The sequence below is a fragment of the Octopus sinensis genome, linkage group LG1 (genome assembly GCF_006345805.1).
Source record: "Octopus sinensis linkage group LG1, ASM634580v1, whole genome shotgun sequence".
NCBI classification, from domain to species: Eukaryota; Metazoa; Mollusca; class Cephalopoda; order Octopoda; family Octopodidae; genus Octopus; species Octopus sinensis.
In genome coordinates this window covers 183,506,072-183,527,058 of record NC_042997.1, presented here as the reverse complement: position 1 = coordinate 183,527,058, position 20,987 = coordinate 183,506,072, and the positions used below count along the sequence as shown (strand labels likewise).

Sequence of the window (20,987 nt, the reverse complement as noted above, 5' to 3'; positions counted from 1 at the left end):
CGTTGGCAATTCCAAGGAAGCAAAGCAGAAAGCTAAACCTTTTGACAAAGAAAAACATCAATCAATCCTTTTGTATCGATCAGACATTGTTTATTTTTCTTTTGTATGTTTGTATTAGTTTTCCTATTTGCCTAGCAAATTATTTTATTGGAAGATGTTCTGCTGATTTTTAATTGTAGTCATCAAATCTTTTGGAGAAAATACAAAAAGTTGGATAAAAAGCATAGGTTTCTCAGTTTGAAGTGCTAAAAGATCCTGAAAAGTAAAGCTTATATAAAATTCATTGCTGAATTTGAAAAAGTTTCTTTTTGTTCCCATTTTTGTCAGATTTAAATTGTCAACTGATAGAAATATACACAAAATATAGGCATACCTCAATTTATGCCCTTTTCAGTGATGTCATTTTTCAATTTTGCATCATTTTAATGGGAAAAATTAATGGGGAATTAATGGGAAAAATAAACCTCAAGTTCAGCTGATTTTCCAACTTTATGTCACTCTCAGCAAACGTATTTAAAGGTATGAAAATTTTAAAACCCATTAAAGCCAATACTGAAATGGTAAATAAAAAAAAAATACATGTGAAAATATGTACAAACAATTTATTCTTTTCTACTCTTGGCACAAGGCCTGAAATTTTGGGAGAGGGAACCAGTTGATTAGATTGACCCCAGTACACAACTGGTACTTAATTTATAGACCCTGAAAGTATGAAAGGCAAAGTCGACCTCGGTGGAATTTGAACTCAGAACATAAAGACAGATGAAATACTGCTAAGCATTTCACCCAGTGTGCTAACGTTTTTGCTAGCTCACCATCTTGTACAAACAATTTATTGAAACATGTTTTATTTTTCTCTTACTTGTTTCAGTCATTTCACTGTGGTCATGCTGGAGCACTGTCATGAAGGGTTTTAGTTGAACAAATAGACCCCAGGACTTATTTTTTTTAAAGCATAGTACTTAGTCTATCGATCTCTTTTGCCAAACCACTAAGTTACAGGGATGTAAACACACTAACACCAGTCATCAAGTGGTGATGGGGTACAAACACAGACACACACACACATAGATATATACATATATACATGGTTCCGGGTTCAGTCCCACTGCGTGGCACCTTTGGCAAGTGTCTTCTACTATAGCCTCAGGCCAACCAAAGCTTTATGATGGAAACTGAAAGAAGCCCATCATATATGTGTGTGTGTGTGTATGTATGTATGTATTTGTGTGTCTGTGTTTGTTCCCCCACCATAACTTGACAACTGATGTTGGTGTTATCTCCATAACTTAGCAGTTTGGCAAAAGGGACCAATAGAATAAGTACTAGGCTTACAAAGAATAAGTCCTGGGGTCGATTTGTTCGACTAAAGACAGCGCTTCAGCATGGCCACAGTCAAATGACTGAAACAAGTAAAAGAATAAAAGAGTATACATATCATCATCATCATCATCATCAGCATCATCGTTTAACGTCCACTTTCCATTTCACAATCTGAAATACTATATCATTTTTCTTTCACATTCAAATATTATTATTATCTTGAGAAAAATCAACACTGCATGCCTCTCTGAATGGAAAGTTTCTCACAGCATTGGCTACTTAAAACTGCATAATCTCCAAAGTAATTCTGGTTGATAATGAAAATGAGAAATCAGGCTTGAGAAATATGAAAAAGATATTTCTTGGGAGTGATATAACAAAATTAGAAATAACTAAACATATATCAAATGAAATTAGAGTCTATTAGTCTGCATTAAATGAAGAGTAAATACTTAGGAAAGGACCAGATTGCGGAGATGTACTTGCATAGCAAGTGATTTGATCTGAGATCATGTGCTGAAACGAAAGCAATTGCAGCGTGGAAGGTGTTTGTAAGCCATTTAAGAAACACACAAAAGCTGTTCGGTTCACTTCAACATTTAAGTTTAATTTGTCAAAATATTTTCGTCGCTTTAAGACTGCGACCTGTTCACTGACAAAAATCCATGCTATTGAAGATTCATAAAATTAAATTGACTGCACATAATGGAACTAGTAATTCAGCTAGGAAGTTTTGCACCGATCTGAATACAACAATGTTCCTGGTATAATAACTGTGTATTGTCAGCTAGCTCTAAGCTCAGCTCCTCCTATTGAAAACATCCTCTGCTACTCTGTTCAGAAAACTGCAAGTTATGGAAGTATTGTTATTGTACACTACATAGGCTTGGCACCCTGACAGGTAGTTTGCTGGAAGGTTTTGAATATTTTGTGTATAAGTGAATAAGTAGCAGGGAACGGAAGCAAAAGCATTGCTGATGTCAATGGTAGTTAGAATGGTGCATGTGGAAAGTAGTTTTTTTCTGTTGTTGGAGCCATCATATATTCTCTGTTCGTAAGTCATAGTAGTTCACTGTTATGATTTGACAAGGAATATGACCTAAAATTTTTGAGGTATTTCTTTGATTACTTTACTTATGTTAATTGCTATGATTATTTTACCCAGTTTCCATAATCTTGGAATTTTGACTGTTGATACAAGTAGTCATAAATGTTGGTGAGTACAATGATTCCTTTAGATGTTAGATATTTTATATGTAGTTTGTGATTTGGCATGACCCTGGGGCTTTTGAGTTTTTAAATTTCCCAATTGCATTCCAAATGCTTAGGAGGAAGAAAGTGGTCAAATCATGGCCTAGGTAGGAGTGCATTTTTTCGTTTTAGGTTCCTATCTTCTTTGCGTAGATTTTTGTGACTAGATTTTTTCCAGAAATGTCATTTAAGATGTTTGCTACATATTAAAGTGTATATACATTTTTTGGTTGTTATTGTGACAAATAATGAAGTAAGGTGTTGTTGTTGATGTTGCTGGTTATTACACAGTGTTTTAGTGTTTGTTTTAAGGTTTATGTTAGATAGATTTTCTTCTATGGGTTATTGTCTTGGTTTAATTATTTGATACTATGTTATATTCGTGTTATATGTCTTAACATGTTGTGTTTGAGGTTGCCCTTGGTTTTCTTCAGGTTTCTGATGCACAATTGGAATTGTATTATATTTATGTTGTCTTGCGGATATGTTTTCTGGATATGATTTTAATTGTTTTTGTTACTCTGTGTACCACAGTATGTATAAGTTGTCATTGTTGATATTCACCCCAAGATCAACCCTGATTAAGCACACTTATGATCAAAGACAGTCCAGACTTGGCCATCTCATTCTTTTTCAGACTTCATATATTAAGAACAACATTATCCAATGTATACATCTATTTTTGTTAAGATGTTAGAGAGTGATTTTAGGGAGATAGTTTATGATGGGTGTAGTGTGAGTGGAGCATGTGGTAGTGCTTGAGGAGACCTACTGAGTCAAGTACATCAACATCAAAATAAATATCAAATGGAAATTGTAGTTGTGATACCTGTGCTGGTGGCACGTAAAAAGTACAATTTGAACGTGGCCGATGCCAGTGCCGCCTTGACTGGCTTCCGTGCCGGTGACACGTAAAAAGCACAACCGATCATGGCCACTGCCAGCCTCCCCTGGCACTTGTGCCAGTGGCATGTAAAAAGCACCCACTACACTCATGGAGTGGTTGGCGTTAGGAAGGGCATCCAGCTGTAGAAACACTGCCAGATCAGACTGGAGCCTGGTGCAACCTCCTGGCTTCCCAGACCCCGGTCGAACCGTCCAACCCATGCTAGCACAGTAAACAGACGTTAAACGATGATGATGATGATGATTTAAATAGAATAAAAAAAGACAATAAAGATAGAATTAAAAGGATGGAATGTAACAATTGGTTATATGAATTAGCAAAACAGTTAGAAGACATGTTTTGGAATGTTTAGTTTGTTTTAGTTTTGTTTTTTAATGTTATTTTACATATTTAGTGAAAAGTCGATCATGAAGGCTAAACATATTATGATTTCTCCCAGCTGCATTGTATTTTACAAAATTAAATATTTATATAATTGAAATAACCTATTCTACTATTAATTGCTGAGCTGTAAGGAGCAGAATTCGCTATCAGTCAGACCTATAGAAATATGACATAACTCTCTTATTATCGAGCCAATAAAAACCTTTTGACAGTCACCTAATCTACTAGAAACAATAGCCAAATCTCCCTCAAATCACATACAGCTATCTTTAAAATAACAAAGTCATATCAGACAGTGTTGTTTAAAATATATATCTGGAAAATAAAAAAAAAAATGACAGAATAGTTACAATTGAAATATCTTTGATCATAGACTGGTGATGGTACCTTGTAAAAAGTACCTATTACACTCTGTAGAGTGGTTAGTATTAAGAAGGACATCCAGCTGTAGAAACGAAGCCAAAACAGACTACGGAGCATGGTGTGAACCCTGACCTTGCCAGTTCTTGTCAAGCCATCCAACCCATGCCAGCATGGAAAACAGACATTAAATGTTGTTAACCGAAATCAAAATCAAATTGGATGACTGGCATCCGTGCTAGTGGAGCACTAAGAGTACCATACGAGTGAGTTCGGGGCCAGAGCAACAAGCTGGCCTCCTTGCCGATGGCACGTTAAAAACACTGTTCGAGCATGATCGTTACCTGCGTCGCCTTACTAGCACTTGTGCTGGTGGCACATGAAAAAACATTTGAGCGAGGTCGTTGCCAGTGCCGCTGGACTGGCTCCTGTGCAGGTGGCACATAAAACATTTGAGCGAGGTCGTTGCCAGTACCACCTGACTGGCCCTCGTGCAGGTGGCACGTAAAAGCACCCACTATACTCTCGGAGTGGTTGCCATTAGGAAGGGCATCCAGCTGTAGAAACTCTGCCAGATCAGATTGGAGCATGGTGCAGCCATCTGGTTCACCAGACCTCAGTCAAATCGTCCAACCCATACTAGCATGGAAAGTGGACATTAAACGATGATGATGATGATGATGATGAGGACAATGAATGATGATGATGACAACGGACTTGTTAGTCAAGGCTAACATGAGGCAAAACTATAGTACTATTATTATTATAATGAATTGTGATCTTTCAATCTATAATGCCAGGAAAACCGAAACAGTGATACAGAGTGCTGAGCTAAATATCATCCTCATTTCAACAACCACTTTTCCATGCTTGCATAGGTCAGATGAGAGAGAGCCTTCCTTGAGGTAGACTTTTCTGTGGCCTATTGCTCTTCATATTCCCAGCTTTCACATGCTTCTAAGCGAGGTAATATTTCTCCTGGTCTGGACATGCTTTCACAAAGCATTATAAAATAGCAAGACTGTTTGTATGAAGAATGACTCTGTTTAAAGTCAGCTTACATATATCATGAGAGAGAATATACAATCACTCTTTCTCTCTCTCTCTCTCTCTCTCTCTCACAATCACACACACACACATGCATGTGCATGCGCACACACACAAAGCAGTGCCCATCATTTCCAATATTCCATGAAAACATGCCTGGTCATGGGGAATACCACCTTACTTGGAAACAGGTGAAGATTGGCAACAGGAAGGACATCTGGCTGTAGAAAATCTGCTCAACAAATTTTGTCTGACCCATGCAAGCAAGGAAAGGGGGCATTAAATAATGGTGATGATGATATGTTAGTTAGTTAGTTAATTTTTTGGCTCAAAAAGCAAAAAGCAAGGCCATGTAGGGGGACATGGAGTTATGTACAGGGTGGTGTTCGTGTAAAGAGTTCAGGCTACTTGTGGTCCAGGGAGACTCTGAACCGAGCGGTCTATATAAATAGAAATGTGTGGGTAGTTTCCTGTATAGCCATGTCTGGGCATTTTGTTCAATAAACTGGGAGATTATTATCTTGTCTGGAAGCAGAAATGGATTGCTGCTGTCAAGAAGGGATTTGACCATAGAAAACTTTGCCCATGTATGTATGTGTGTGTGTAATGCCTAGAATCTCCATACCGGTGTAGTGTGTGCATATTAAGCTTAATCCTTTAGCATTTAAACTGGTCATGTGTGGCCAAAATATTCTACCTGTTTTATCATTCAAACTGAATTGGTCAAGCCTTTTACAACTACCCTACAATGTCATCCTAAAAACAAAGCCACACCATCAAAATCTCAAAGCTATGAGATAATGCATGATTAATTCGAAACAATCTGATTAAATAAGCATATATTTGACAGAATAATCTGAATGCTAAAGTGGTGCTAGGCAAAATATACTTTGGCAAAACAAAACAAAAAAAAAGATTTAGCAAGAAAGGGAACAAGACTCTACTGGTTGATGGTCATACTCAATATGCAAAAAAGGAGCAAATGCAAATTCCATATGGTATGCTTCATGGGTGCTCAGGAAGAAAAGTGAAATAATAGGCAGGCTCACAAAAAAGAAAGACTTCATGCACAACACTTGTCAACAGTGAAAGCATTCAAGGAAATATATTCTTACAAATGGTCAGAAGGCTCCATAGAAATAGTTCATAGCTTCTCTTACCTCGACGACCTAAGTAGCAGTGAAGGTAGGTACCTTGAAAGGCGGTGAGCTGACAGAAACGTTAGCACGCCAGGTGAGATGCTTAGCAGTATTTCGTCTGCTGCTACATTCTGAGTTCAAATTCCGCCGAGGTCGACTTTGCCTTTCATCCTTTTGGGGTCGATTAAATAAGTGCCAGTTATGCACTGGGTTCAATATAATCGACTTAATCTGTTTGTCTGTTCTTATTTGTCCTCTCTGTGTTTAGCCTCTTGTGGGTAGTAAAGAAATAGGTATTTCATCTGCCCTTAAGTTCTGAGTTCAAATTCTGCCGAGGTTGACTTTGCCTTTCATCCTTTCAGGGTCGATTAAATAAGTACCAGTTATGCACTGGGGTTGATATAATCGACTTAATCCGTTTGTCTGTCCTTGTTTGTCCTCTCTGTGTTTAGCCCCTTGTGGGTAGTAAAGAAATAGGTAGGTACTTTGAAAGCATAGCAGCCAATGTAAGAATCAGATGGAAAATGTTGCATAGAATCAAAACATGGATAATAAATGTAGAGGATCTTTGTAGGCTAAAAAAAAGATGAGGTGAGCATGCTCTGTTGGATGTGTAGTATTAGTGTGTATGAATGCTGGAATGAGATGGGAATAAAACAGTATAAAAGACATTGTATATAGTGTGCAAGTAACTGCACTGGTATAAATCTGTGATGTACATGGAGGATGTCAGCTATGAAAAGAAAAAAAAGTAGGAGGCAAGGAAGACATGGATAGAAATGGCAAAGACTCAACTCAGGACACTAAACCTGAAGGAGAGGTTGTCTGCCCATGACAAATAGTGGGAGGTCGTGTAGCAGAAGATATGCCCACCTCATAAAAACATGGAGAAATGAACACAAAAATTACACATGTCCACACACATGCATACACAAACACAAACAGACTAATACATATTATTGCTTTTTTGTCTTTATTTATTACATTTTTAATGCTTTTTTTGCTTTTGTTTTTTTTTTCAATAAATATTTCATATAATGCCAGCTGTTAGAAAGTTCATAAACAACAGCTGATCATTGTCAAAATACAAAGCAGTCATCTAACTGTTGTAGATATTCATTTATTTATCGTAGTTCACAAATGGATACGAAAATAGAATGTTAATATGTAATTGGATACGTTTATATTTTCATTTATGAGACGAAGAAAAGCAAGTATATTTCTAGGCCATTTTATTTCTTGACTTTGAAAGAGTTAAGACATTGGTTTTTCTTAGAGGAGTTGGGTTTTTTTCCCTCTCTCTCTCTTTTATTATACTTAGTTGGAGTCAGTGTTAGCTCCAAAACTACAACAAACACAGTGTAGCAGCCATGGAAGTAGAAAAAAAAACTGAATTTTTTTCTTTCATTGAAGAACAAATGAGCATTAGAATCTCGGTTTGTCTTTTCATGACTGGCTGATGTGGGAACCAGTGAGAATAAGAAAGCTGAAGATCAGCATGCTATTGCTTGTTTCAATGCTGCAGATATCCCACAACAAAAGATTGATTGTAAGAAGGAGCTGAGTAGGAAGAATAAAAGAACAAAATCATTTCCTAAAAAATGTCAAGATTCCTGTAAGTACCTTGATTTAATCTCAAAATCTTGCTGATGAGAAAAGTTGGGTACGTTTTGTTATAATCACACACACACAAACACACACACACACACACACACACACACACACACATGCACACACACTCACACATGCATATGTTATACATCCCAAAACTCCTTTTAATTTTGTCCTTTTGTTGCAAGTAATTTTATGTATTTGTATATACATTTGTTTCATCTATTTTTTTTCCTATTTTTCTCCCCTTGTCTTAATTTATGGTTTGATCAGGAAACTATTTTTTCCATAACAATTTATTCTTTGCCTTTTTTCCCTGTCTTTGATTAATTTTTTAAATGTGTGTGTGTGTGTGTATGTGTGCATGCGTGTCACAGTTGTTTCCACATTACTAACCCCACCAAATTGGACATTGTTTAAAGGTGTTGAATTTGCTATGGTATTTGGTTGGCTATTGATGAGGGTGAAGCATGTTCATGTTCGCTTGTATTATTTTCTCATCTATCTTCATTTTTCTTACAAATTTATTATTCAATTTTCTTTGCCACTTTATTCATCACATATATATAACAGAAATGGATATGTTTATGTATATGTATATTGGGACCCCCATCGGTCATGAATGACCATGGGATTGCACCTAGAAACTTACCCTCTCAGGCACAAGTCCGGATAAGGTTGTTTATGGAAGACCAGCAGTCACCCATGCATACCGGCCTCCCCTCTCCACACCACCAGTGTTATCCGAGGGAAAAGCAAAGGCCAATACAGCTTGGCACCTGTGACGTTGCAACTCATTTCTACAGCTGAGTGAACTGGAGCAACGTGAAATAAAGTGTCTTGTTTAATAACACAACACGCAGCCCGGTCTGGGATTCGAACTCACAACTTCACGATTGTAAGCTCGACGCTCTAACCACTGAGCCATGCGCCTTCACTATATGTATATATGTATGTACATATATGTGAGTGTGTGTCTATTTGTCCTTGTATGTATCTGTATATGTGTGTGTTTGTGTGTATATGTATACTGTCAACAGACGAGATCTAGAGAGCGGCTCAGTATAGAAAACATAGTAGTGCTCAAAAATTCGAACTTAAATTCTGAAGTCTTTATCAAGCACTAGGTCTACGAGGTAAAGTGTGGCTATTAGAGAAATCCAGGTGAGCTGATATGGAAACACTGATGCAGATAAACACGACTAGGCTATAGCAATCATGAGAAATTAGGCTTCTCAAAACCAGAAAGGAGAAAGTTGATTCGAAGATTACAGATCCAAGCCATCACTTGAACTGTAAAAATCTGTAAAACTTTCCAGAAGTTTATCATTTAAGTATATAAGAGCATGTCTAGATATGCAACACAGGTTGATGTTTCATTAGGTAAGAACACCTTTTCTTCAAAGGTGAAGCAGTCCTAGTAGTAGTATTTTTCTGGGTGACCTTATTTTGAATGCTGTCTTAAAAGTTTTTATGTAGGCTGTCTCAAAGATATCAATGTTTCTCAAAATTGGGTTGCACCTGAGCTTTGTAAAGTGTCAGCAATTTATTAAAGCCAAGTATTATATTCTGACCCTCAGATGCAATTGTAACAATATCATGTATGTAAGGCCATCATAAGAAATAATCAGAGAATATAAAATTTGATATTTGTAATGACTGTGAGGGCTTTAGTTATATTTCTGCTCATACGCAAAGAATATCTTCTTGATATTTTCTTTTTCTCTTTTTACTTGTTTCAGTCATTTGACTGTAGCCATGCTGGAGCACCACCTTTAGTCAAGTGCATCGACCCCAGGACTTATTCTTTGGAAGTCTAGTACTTATTCTATCGGTCTCTTTTGCTGAACCGCTAAGTTAGGGGTAACGTAAACACACCAGCATCGATTGTCAAGCGATGTTGCAGGACAAACACAGACATCATCATCATCATCATCATCATCATTTAACGTCCGCTTTCCATGCTAGCATGGGTTGGATGATTTGACTGAGGTACACACACACACACACACACACACACACACACACACACACACACACACCACATACACACACACACACATATGTATATATATAAATATATTATATATATATATATATATATATATATATATATGTATGCTCCGATGGATGTGTAATGCCGGTACTCACACTCGGCAGAGTGTAAGTACCTTGAGAGAAAAGCTGGACCTAAGAAGCATCAGTTGTGGTGTGCAAGAGAGACGTTTGCGCTGGTATGGTCATGTGGCGAGAATGGATGAAGATAGTTGTGTGAAAAAGTGCCACACCCTAGCGGTTGAGGGAACCTGTGGAAGAGGCAGACCCAGGAAAACCTGGGACGAGGTGGTGAAGCACGACCTTCGAACTTTAGGTCTCACTGAGGAAATGACTAGAGACCGAGACCTCTGGAAGTGTGCTGTGCGCGAGAAGACCCGGCAGGACAAGTGAGTCCACAACCCGTGGCCTTCTACATGGGATGGAGCCAGCCTACGTATGCATACCTTCCCTTCTTGGGACACAAAACTCTACTTGTGAAGACGTGTTGAGGCAAGTGAGGATCAGAATCGAAATCGATCAATGGAAATTGCGGATGTGCTACCAGTGCCGGTGGCATGTCGAAACTCTGCTTGTGAAGACCCATTGAGGCAAGTGAGGATCAGAATCGAAATCGATCAATGGAAATTGCAGATGTGTTACCAGTGCCGGTGGCATGTAAGAGAACTTTCCGTTTCGCGACCGTTGCCAGCACCGCCCCGTTTCGTGTCCGTTGCCAGCCTCGCCTGGCTCTCGTGCCGGTGGCACATAAAAAGCACCATCCGTTCATGGCCGTTTGCCAGCTCTGTCTGGCACCAGTGCGGGTGGCACGTAAAAAGCACCCACTACACTCACGGAGTGGTTGGCGTTAGGAAGGGCATCCAGCCGTAGAAACACTGCCAGATTTGACTGGGCCTGATGAAGCCTTCTGGCTTCACAGACCCCAGTAGAACGTCCAACCCATGCTAGCATGGAAAACGGACGCTAAATGATGATGATGATGATGATGATGACGGGCTTCTTTCAGTTTCCGTCAACCAAATCCACTCACAAGGCTTTAGTCGGCCCGAGGCAATAGTAGAAAACACTTGCCCAAGGTGCCACGCAGTGGGAATAAACCCGAAACTGTGCGGTTGGTAAGCAAGCTACTTACCACACATCCACACCTGCGCCTATATGTGAATTGATTTTGCCTTAGTATTGTTGAATAAGATTTCATTGTCATGTTTTAATTAAAATACGTTTTCAGACATGTTTTGCTTATAAATGCAATGCATGTTTGGCATGTGGTATCTAAGTTACTTATGTATCATGCTATATGTGCAAAGTTAAAGAGACACAAAGCATGATATGAACTATATAGGAATGTAAGCTGTAAGAAATAATAGCAAGTAGGTCATTAATGCACAAATGGTCTTTAAAGATTTTAAATATATGTGCATCAACAGCGTTATCTATAAATAAATAAAGGTATGTTCTTTTTACTAGACACAAGCACAATAGGTACAGATATGTCATTCTTTAAACCTCAGTCTATCTAACTTGAAAAAATATACACCACACTCATTTCCCTATTAGAAAGTCAATGACATAAAAGTATTCAGTTATTTTAAAAAGATGAATGCAATACATGCATTTACTCGTCCAGTTAATCTTTTCACCATCTTAAGTGGAAATAACATACATCCTGTCTCCAATGCTGTTTTTGTGTCCATATCAAAATACACTGAGTTCTCGATGGTCCATTTCACTTGGTTGTAAATATACACCATAAACAAGGACAGCTCCACTGATTTATACATTTAGTATGTCATGCAATGTATGAGAACTTTTTTTAACCAGCCTCACAGATCCCAAATTTTTTTGAACAGAACTTGTGATTGAGACATAAATGTTATAACCACAGCTGGAAACTGTCTCACCTGCACAATACCTTAACCCTTTCGTTACTGCATTTATTTTGAGATGCTCTGTGTTTCTTTCAATTACTTTAAATATAACAAAGAATTTAGTAAAATAACTTGGTTATCATTGAGCTAGTGTTAGGAACATAAATTGTGACTAAGGTTTGATGGATAATTTTAATTCAAACCTTATGAAAATAAGACATTTGTACTCAGAGCCAGAGCCGGTTTCAGCCGGGCTGGTAACGAAAGGGTTAAACACTAGAATAAGATCCATCACATTATATATTCATCATCACCACCACTATCATCATCATCATCATCATTTTAATGTACACTTTTCCATAATTGCATGGATCAATTTGTTGAGGCAAATTTTCTGCTGCCAGATGCTGTTCCTGTTGCCAACATTCACTTGTTTCTAAGCAAAGTAAATTATTTTCTCTAGTCCTTCAAACACAATAGTTAGATGTATTTTCTTTGTAGATTGCCAGAAAATGACCCCAATTGGAGGATGGTTATGTTTATTTATAAATAGGATGCAATGTCAAGCTAAAGAAACATAAACACACATGTGCGCATACGCACACACACACACACACACACACTCACACTCATTTACTCACTCACTTATTCACTCAGATAATTCTTTGGGTCTTTTTTACTTTTGCTTTGATACTTTCACTACACTGAGATTATTGTTGTGCAATTGTGAAGTTAGGTTCAAAACAACATGATTTCATTGCATTGCATGGAACTTCAGTACAAGCCCACTATCATCATCATCATCATGTTTAACATCCACTTTTCCATGCTTGCATAGGTCAGATTTTGTACAGCCAGTTGCTCTTCCTACACCAATCATTACCTGTTTCAAAGCAAAGTAATATTTGCCTGACAGGATTTTCATGGAAGCCTGGAAACAAACAACATGATGTCAAGGCAAGGGTACACATACACATTTTCATTCACACACGCATGCACACACACACACACACACACACACACACACACACACACACACACACACACACACACTCACATACACGTCGTTGGCTTCTTCCAATTTCTGTCAACCAGGAGACACTCGTCCAAAGTACCACACAGTGGAACTGAACCTGACACCATATGGTTTGGAAGGAACCTTCTTAACTATTTAACTATACATCCATGACCATGTATATATATATATATATATATATAGCAAGAAGAAAATGGAGGGGATCAGGAGGTGGTTGGTATTCATCAACTGTTAGACATTATATTATGTCTATTTATTTATTTTAAACAATTATAATAATATACATACATGTATAACAGATTACGTTTACATATATAAAAATACCAGACACCTCCAGTAGTGAGTCCGCCAGATCACATAATTTCGACCTTCCTTGATCTTGTCAATAATGGATGCCTGACCACTAGAAATAGCAGTGATTCACCTTCCCGCCAGCAATATAAAGAATAACAGTGCCAGAACAGGCACTGGTGTCACAATTAGCCAGTGAGCTTGTTAAAAGATATTTACTAGCAACCGAGTCAATATTTATCAACACATTTGAGTGGGAATAAATATTGCACCAAAAGCCAATATGAGAATTTCTCTTATGGTAACTGCTGTAGTATAGCATGTTCAAGCAGAACATCTATGTTTAAGTGGGGATAAATATTACCTCTTGGCATTAATACTGACTCTGTCACTAATAAATATCTTTTAACAAGCTCATTGGCTAATTGCAACACCAGCATCTGTTCTGGCACTGTTATTCTCATTTCTTTACAGCCCACAAGGGGCTACACACAGAGGGGACAAACAAGGACAGACAAATGGATTAAGTCTATTATATCAACCGCAGTGTATAACTGGCACTTATTTAATCAACCCCGAAAGGATGAAAGGTAAAGTCGACCTCGGTGGAATTTGAACTCAGAACATAAAGACAGACGAAATGCCGCTAAGCATTTCACCCGGCGTGCTAACGGTTCTGCCAGCTTGCCGCCTTCTATTATTCTATATATATCACTGGTGGGGAGGTATACTGCAGTATAGTTTGTTTTAACAGAACATCCACGTTTAAGTGGGGATAAATATTCCCTCTCTGTATAAATACTGTTTCTGTTGCTAATAAATATATATGTATGTACATACATATATAATATATATGTATATATATGTGTATGTATGCATTTATATGTGTGTGGGAATGTATATGTATACACTGTTATACTTTAGGCATAACATTCTACCAATAAAATCACAGGTACTGGATGTAACTCATTCCTTTTTATTGCTAATTGACTAATTAATCAATTAATTAGTCAATTGACTGGTTTGTGAAAATCATTCATTTCACTACAAAAGCTTTTTCATTGACTTCCTTGTCTACACTACCTGGTGCAGAGCTACAAGAGAGATTTTGGTGCATGTGTATTTGTTGGTATTCATGTGCACAAATACAGCAGTATCTGTTTCAACCCACAATTTAACATCAAGATTCTTGCGAAAACATTGCAAAAACAAAATGGGGGTGGGTTGTGTGCATATGTGTGTTTTACACTATTGTGTGTTGGCAAAAGATGTAAACATTGGCAAGAAAACTGATAAACTGGTGCTTTTGAACTAAAATATGCTGTACGGCAGGCTGACAGAATCGTTAGCATATCAGGCAAATGCTTAGCAGCGTTTCATCCATTCTTGCATTCTGAGTTCAAATTCCATCAAAGTTGACTTTGGTTTTCAACCTTTTGGGGTTGATAAAATAAGTACCAGTCAAGCACTGGGGGAGGAGGTTGTTGATGTAATCAACTTGCCCCTCCCCTCAAAGCTGTTGGTCTTGTGCCAAAATTTGAAACCAACATATTCATTTGACACAAATTGCACAGGCACTCCTTTGTCATTGTTAACTGGTGTTCCAAATGCAGTGAACCAGTCACTGCTTCATTGTAAACCTGTAACAAATGACAACACTATTGTTCATGAAATGTGATATAAAAATTTTTTTTTTTTTAAAAAGAATTAAAAGCCAACCCAGCACTAATTAGGTCACTTAGGTGGCAGAAACTATCAACCACATGGAATGAGGCAGCTATATTCATATCTAAAATACAGTGTATGTATATTATATGTTGTTTTTTTTATTATTATTCACACCTTACTTTTTTTTTTTCACTTGTTACAGGGAATAACTTGTTTCACTGTGTAAACACTGGCACTTTCAAGTGATTAAGATATTTTGCTATGGCCATCTTTGAATTTCTCTGCTTCATAACATTACTCTTTTGCTCCTTCATTTGTTTCAGTCATTTGACTGCGGCCATATTGAAAGCACTGCCTTTAGTCAAGCAAATCAGCCCCAGGACTTATTCTTTGGAAGCCTAGTACATATTCTATTCGTCTCTTATGCCAAAACGCTAAGTTACGGGGACATAAACACACCAGCATCGGTTGTCAAGCGATGTTGTGGGACAAACACAGACACACAAACACACACACACACACATATATACATACATATATACGACGGGCTTCTTTCAGTTTCTGTCTACCAAATCCACTCACAAGGCTTTGGTCAGCTTTGAACCTGGAACCATGTTGTTGGTAAGCAAGCTTCTTACCACTCAGCCACTACATTATTTAATATTTCTGTAATGTGGTGAGCTAGCAGAATCATTAACACACCAGACAAAATGCTTAACAGCATTTTATCTGTCTTTACATTCAGAGTTCAAATTCCACCAAGGTTGACTTTGTCTTTCATCCTTTTGGGGTTGGTGAAATAAATACTATTTGAGCACTGGGGTCGATGTAATTGACTTACCCTCTGCCCCAAACTTGCTGGTCTCATGCCAGAAATTTAAAGCCAATATTTCTACTCTCTTTAAGGCAGTGAGCTGCCAGAATTGTTACTGCACCAGGCAAAATTCTGAGCAGCATTTTGGCTACCTTTACATTCTGAGTTCAAATTCTGTCAAGGTTGACTTTGCCTTTCATCCTTTCAGGGTCAGTAAAATAATTACCAGTTAAACACAACACTGGGGTCAATATAATCAACTTACACCCTCCCCTGAAATTACTGGCCCTGTGTCCAAATTTGAAACCAATATTTCTGCTATCTTTTATCTTTTACTCATTTCTCTCATTGGGCTGTGGCCATGCTGGGGTACTGCCTTGAAGGGTTTAGTTGAACAAATTAACATCTCGTACTTATTCTGTTGGTCTCTTTTGCCAAACTGCTATCTTTCAAGGATGTAAACAAATCAACATCAGTAGTCATGTAGGGAGGGTGGACAAATACACACGCATGCACACAGACACACACACACACATACGATAGGCTTCTTTCAGTGTTCGTTTTTGGTTAAAAGTATTGCAGCAACAATAACTTAACCTTCACAAATGCCTAGGCTGTTTCCAGAAGCGAATACCTGGTCCCAAGTACACTAACCACCTCTCCACTCATGGATAAGCCACAATAGAAAAAGTAAGCTGTATATTTGCAGCATGCATGAAATCACAGAGGAAGCCATCTGCTTTTGAGTACTTCCCTCTGAATTTTCTTTAGGGTTTTACTCCCTTAGCCTTTTTCTAAAAGCTTAGTTAATTACCACACAAGGCAGCAGGGAGATGGGTATAACATGGAGTAATGAGAGTAGGAGAGATGAGTGAATTGAGTGTGACACAGGACCAGCCAACTCCAAAGAGCAGAAACCATTGTAGTTATAGTAGTAAAGGTAGAGAGGCGAGACAGTATGTCTGTGGGTTGGCGGCTGGGGTATGTTTGTAAGTGACTTCATATCAATCAGTTGAGTAACCTTTCTCTAGATGTGATCTGGAATGCCTATAGCAGTATTACTGTCTCAGATGTGGGAGACACCATTGTGGGTCTCACGTGAACCTTGTAGGGAGTGAGTAGTTGATAAGGTGCTAAAGTATTTTCTAGTCCTGAAGAGAAAGGTCAGTCTTTGCTTAGCATGCCAAAAGTTTAACTCTACTTTCTGGCACCCACCCAAAGATAAACTAAGAATACCATTTGCTTACTATCATGTTTGGTTGTAATTTAAATTATTACTTTTATCAACTTTTAAATAATTGATGAAGTCTATTACATCATAGTTATATGTCCAGTTTCAGCTGCAACTACCCAAAATCTGAAGTACCATATGGTAGCACAAATGCGTTGATTTTGTACAACTGTCTAGTCTATACACCAATAAGTTCTGGGAGGATGAACACAACAGAAGTAGAAAGAAGGCGGCAAGCTGGCAGAAACATTAGCACGCTGGGCAAAGTTTTTAGCAATATTTCGTCTGTCTTTACATTCTGAGTTCAAATTCCGCCGAGGTTGACTTTGCCTTTCATCCTTTCGGAGTTGATAAATCAAGTACCAGTTACGCACTGGAGTCGATGTAATCGACTTAATTCCTTTGTCTGTCCTTGTTTGTTCCCTCTATATTTAGCCCCTTGTGGGCAATAAAGAAATAAGAAGTGGCAAGTTGGAATCAATCAGTATATTACATTTAATGTTCATACGCATTTAATTCTGGGTACAGAGAAGCATCCCAAAACATTGTTTGGGTCTAATGAAGTTATTGATACAGCTGTTGTTCTTTATATTCTTTATGCTTTATTTCGTGGATTGTGTGTGTGTGTGGGGGTGGGGGAGGTAATGCTTTTGATGTAGCTTTGTCATTTTTGTTGTTTAGCTCAGTTCACCTTTACTGAGCTAAACATTCCAACCATGACCATCCCATGTAAGTGTTGCATACAATGCAGCTAGAACTATATTATCTAATGTGGGTTTTTTTTTTTTTTATTTTAATATGGTGAGGTGTTATTTGAAGGATATTTGGCAATTTCTCTTTCAGGCTGGGCTACCATGTAACTATTTTGTCTATGTAGTTGTTATAGTTGTCAGCCCTGACTGAGCAGACTTATGATCAAGGATGTCAAAGTTGTAACCATCTCATCTTTTTGTATATCAGAGAGTACATTGTTCAATGCATCTTTCATAAGACAGTAGGGTGTGATCTGAGGAAAATTTGGTAGTTATTTCTAACTTGTTGAGTAACCATAGAGAGGCTTCCTTCTTGTTTCATGGTGTTGTTAATGTTTCTTATTTCTTTATTGCCCATAAGGGGCTAAACTTAGAGGGGATAAAAAGAGGGGATAAAACAGACAAATGGATTATGTTGATTACATCAACCCCAGTGCATAACTAGTACTTAATTTATCGACCCCGAAGGGATGAAAGGCAAAGTCGACCTTGGCGGTATTTGAACTCAGAACGTAATGGCAGACAAAATACCGCTAAGCATTTCGCCCGGTGCACTAACGTTTCTGCCAGGTCACAGATTGTTAATATTTCTGGAGAGCTGTTAATGTATTTGGGTTGTATAAATGTAGCTGGAAGGTATCAAATGTGTTTGGGTGTTGTAACTGTGCCTGGGTGTTTGGGGTGGTTATAGTAGCAGGTACCATAATGGTTGCAGTTTGAAGCAGCAAAAGGATTTACATTTGAAATATTTTTGTTGTTGCTGTAAAGTCCCAGTTCTGCTCTGATCAAGTCAACTTAAGGCACACAGATAGTTGGATAAACAATGAGGTGTAGATCTTTCAAGTTGTATCATGCCTTCACCGAACTGAAGTCCATGCTGCACATTCTACCATACTGTGATGACTCATGGGGAGTGTAGCATGACAGTCTACACTTGTTGATCTCTTTCCACTATCCCATCTATTTCTGTGCAGTGGCCACAGTAGAAGCAAGCAATGTTAACTAAGAGTTCAACAGCTGCTATCCCTCTGCAGTTTATAAGCCATTTCGTGCAGAGTCATAGCTTTATAATCATTGTCATTCTCTGGCTGTGTTTACATGCAATGGAAAAATATTTCTGTGGCAAAAAAAAAAAAAAAAGAAATAGAAAATGAAAAATTTTCTGACCATGCTTCAGTGATTATCCCATATTCATTTCTAGCATATTATATACAATATTAATTTACCCTGTTTCTTTATCTTTTTTTTTTATGGTAGGGTAATATTTGAGGAAAATTTGGCTGCAATTTCTTGCTAGTCAAGCAACTACATAGAAGCTTCCTTATCGATGCAGAATATTTTTCTTTCATTGTGTGAGTGGTATGTGTGCAACCTGCATTAAGGCACAATATCTAGTTTTGAATATGTAGTTTTCTGTAGCTTGTTGCAGAGAGATTGGGTGCATAATCTATGACGGGTCTAATGTATTGTTTGTGCTTTAGTGTTGCTATTCCTTTGTGTGCATTAAAAGCAATGCCTCTTTCTGGTTTTGGTGAGCTTGTACATCACTTCACCCCTTTTTTTTTTTACTATGTCTTATATGTGCGATGTGAATGTTGTAGAAGAGTTGTAGCTAATTCCTAATATTTTGATTTTGGGGGAGTGCAATATGTTTATGTTACTGAGTGTGATGGTAAGTTAAATCCAATGTTTCCTTCCTACCAGTAAATACCAAAGAACATCAGATTTAACCAACCGTGACACGTAAGGAAATCTATACAAAATAAGTTACATATTTATGCAGTAGTGATTATAAATAAATATCTTCTTTTAAATATGTCCTAAATATTGTATTAGATATCCTAAGCAGTCCTAAGTAGGATAGCATGGCTACTACAAAATTGTAATATTTATGTGTATTTGGAAATAAAAATAGAATAATCATTGTTATGGAAGGGTATGGAAGAGAAAGATGTTTGTAGGGTAGCATAATTATTGATAATATTGGGTGGGCAGTATTGATGGTGGCAGTGCTAGTGATGAAGGCAGTAGTGGTGGTGGAAGTGGTGATAGTGCTGAGTGTGCTCATGCTGATAGTAGTGCTGGCGAAGACAGCGATGATGGTGATGATGCTGCGAGTATCAGCCGTGGTAGTAATGATGATGTTGGAGGTAGTGGTGGTAGCTGTGTTATTTATTATTTCTAGTAGAGATGTTTGTGATGATGAAGTTAAAGGAGTGGAGAGATGTTGGACAACGGGCTGAGGAATATTACTGGGTATAAGAATAATAATTAGAATGGTGTCGTATATTTATTCCATTTATATTAAATGTTCTTACTCACTGTTTCTCATTCAGTTATGTCCTGTTAATGAAGTACAAATAACATATCCAGCTAAAGTACTATAAGAACAAATGTTAAGATCTGAGGCTTAAAAATGGACAGCTATTTTCTAAGCTTTTTCAGTAAGTAGTCATAAGTATTATAATATTAGTTGATTGAACATCTTTATAAATTACAAAAGAAAACCACTGTAACTTAATGACTAAATCAATCAATTTCTTCATAAATACATTTCCTAACTCATTTTTTCTCCATCTATTCCAATGTGCTGTATAAGTCACATGATAATTTAATCACCCTTGCCCATTTCCTATTGAAACATCTTGTGACAACTGTCGGCTTTGTTGAATTTTCAGTGGTCCATATTGCAGAAAGTTTTTTTGATTCTGTTATTGTTGTTGTTGTTGTTTAACACCAGGTCGGCCCTGACTGAGATGATCTATGATAAAAAGCATTCCAGTCATGACCGCCCTGTCGTTTTTACATTATATTTTTTTCAGGCAAAGTATACCCCCAGATTATATTATCCAATGTGTCCCTTTTTGTTAAGACTTTAGGTGTGATTTGATGGAGATTGGCTGCTATTTTCAGCAGATCAAGCAACTGTATTACAGAGAGGCTATCTTATTTGCTGGGACACAGTTTGCAATTTCTAGAGGTGTAAAAGCAACAGGCTGGAAATGTATTCCATTAAAAACCCTGAAATCCTTAATTAGATATATACAAAATGAGAAACTAATTTTTAGTTAATTTTTTATCCTTACTTATCTCAGTAATATATGTATATATATTGTTATTTTCTTGTTTCTTATTTGTCTTATACTTTGAATATATTTTTTTAAATATTTATATGTTATATTTTTTCTATTCCTTTCAAATTTTTTAAAGCAATCTCTTGGGCATTTTTTTCTATGCCTTACTAATATTT

At 37.4% G+C, this 20,987-nt stretch overlaps 1 protein-coding gene across 3 annotated transcripts in view; it reads left to right on the top strand.

Annotated features, from left to right (window-relative positions):
- LOC115212467 (TBC1 domain family member 16) overlaps positions 1 to 20,987 on the top strand; it is a 96,555-nt gene that overhangs the window by 27,389 nt on the left and 48,179 nt on the right. Inside the window, exon 2 of one of the 3 annotated variants that reach the window (XM_029781350.2) lies at positions 20,074 to 20,181. The exons of 1 other annotated variant lie outside the window; for it this stretch is intronic. In XM_029781350.2, the coding sequence (XP_029637210.1) occupies positions 20,154 to 20,181 (28 nt within the window). In that variant the 5' untranslated portion in view covers positions 20,074 to 20,153. Of the gene's footprint in view, positions 1 to 7,872; positions 8,027 to 20,073; positions 20,182 to 20,987 lie in introns of those variants that run through there. One more of the 3 variants, XM_036507502.1, reaches the window with a different exon arrangement.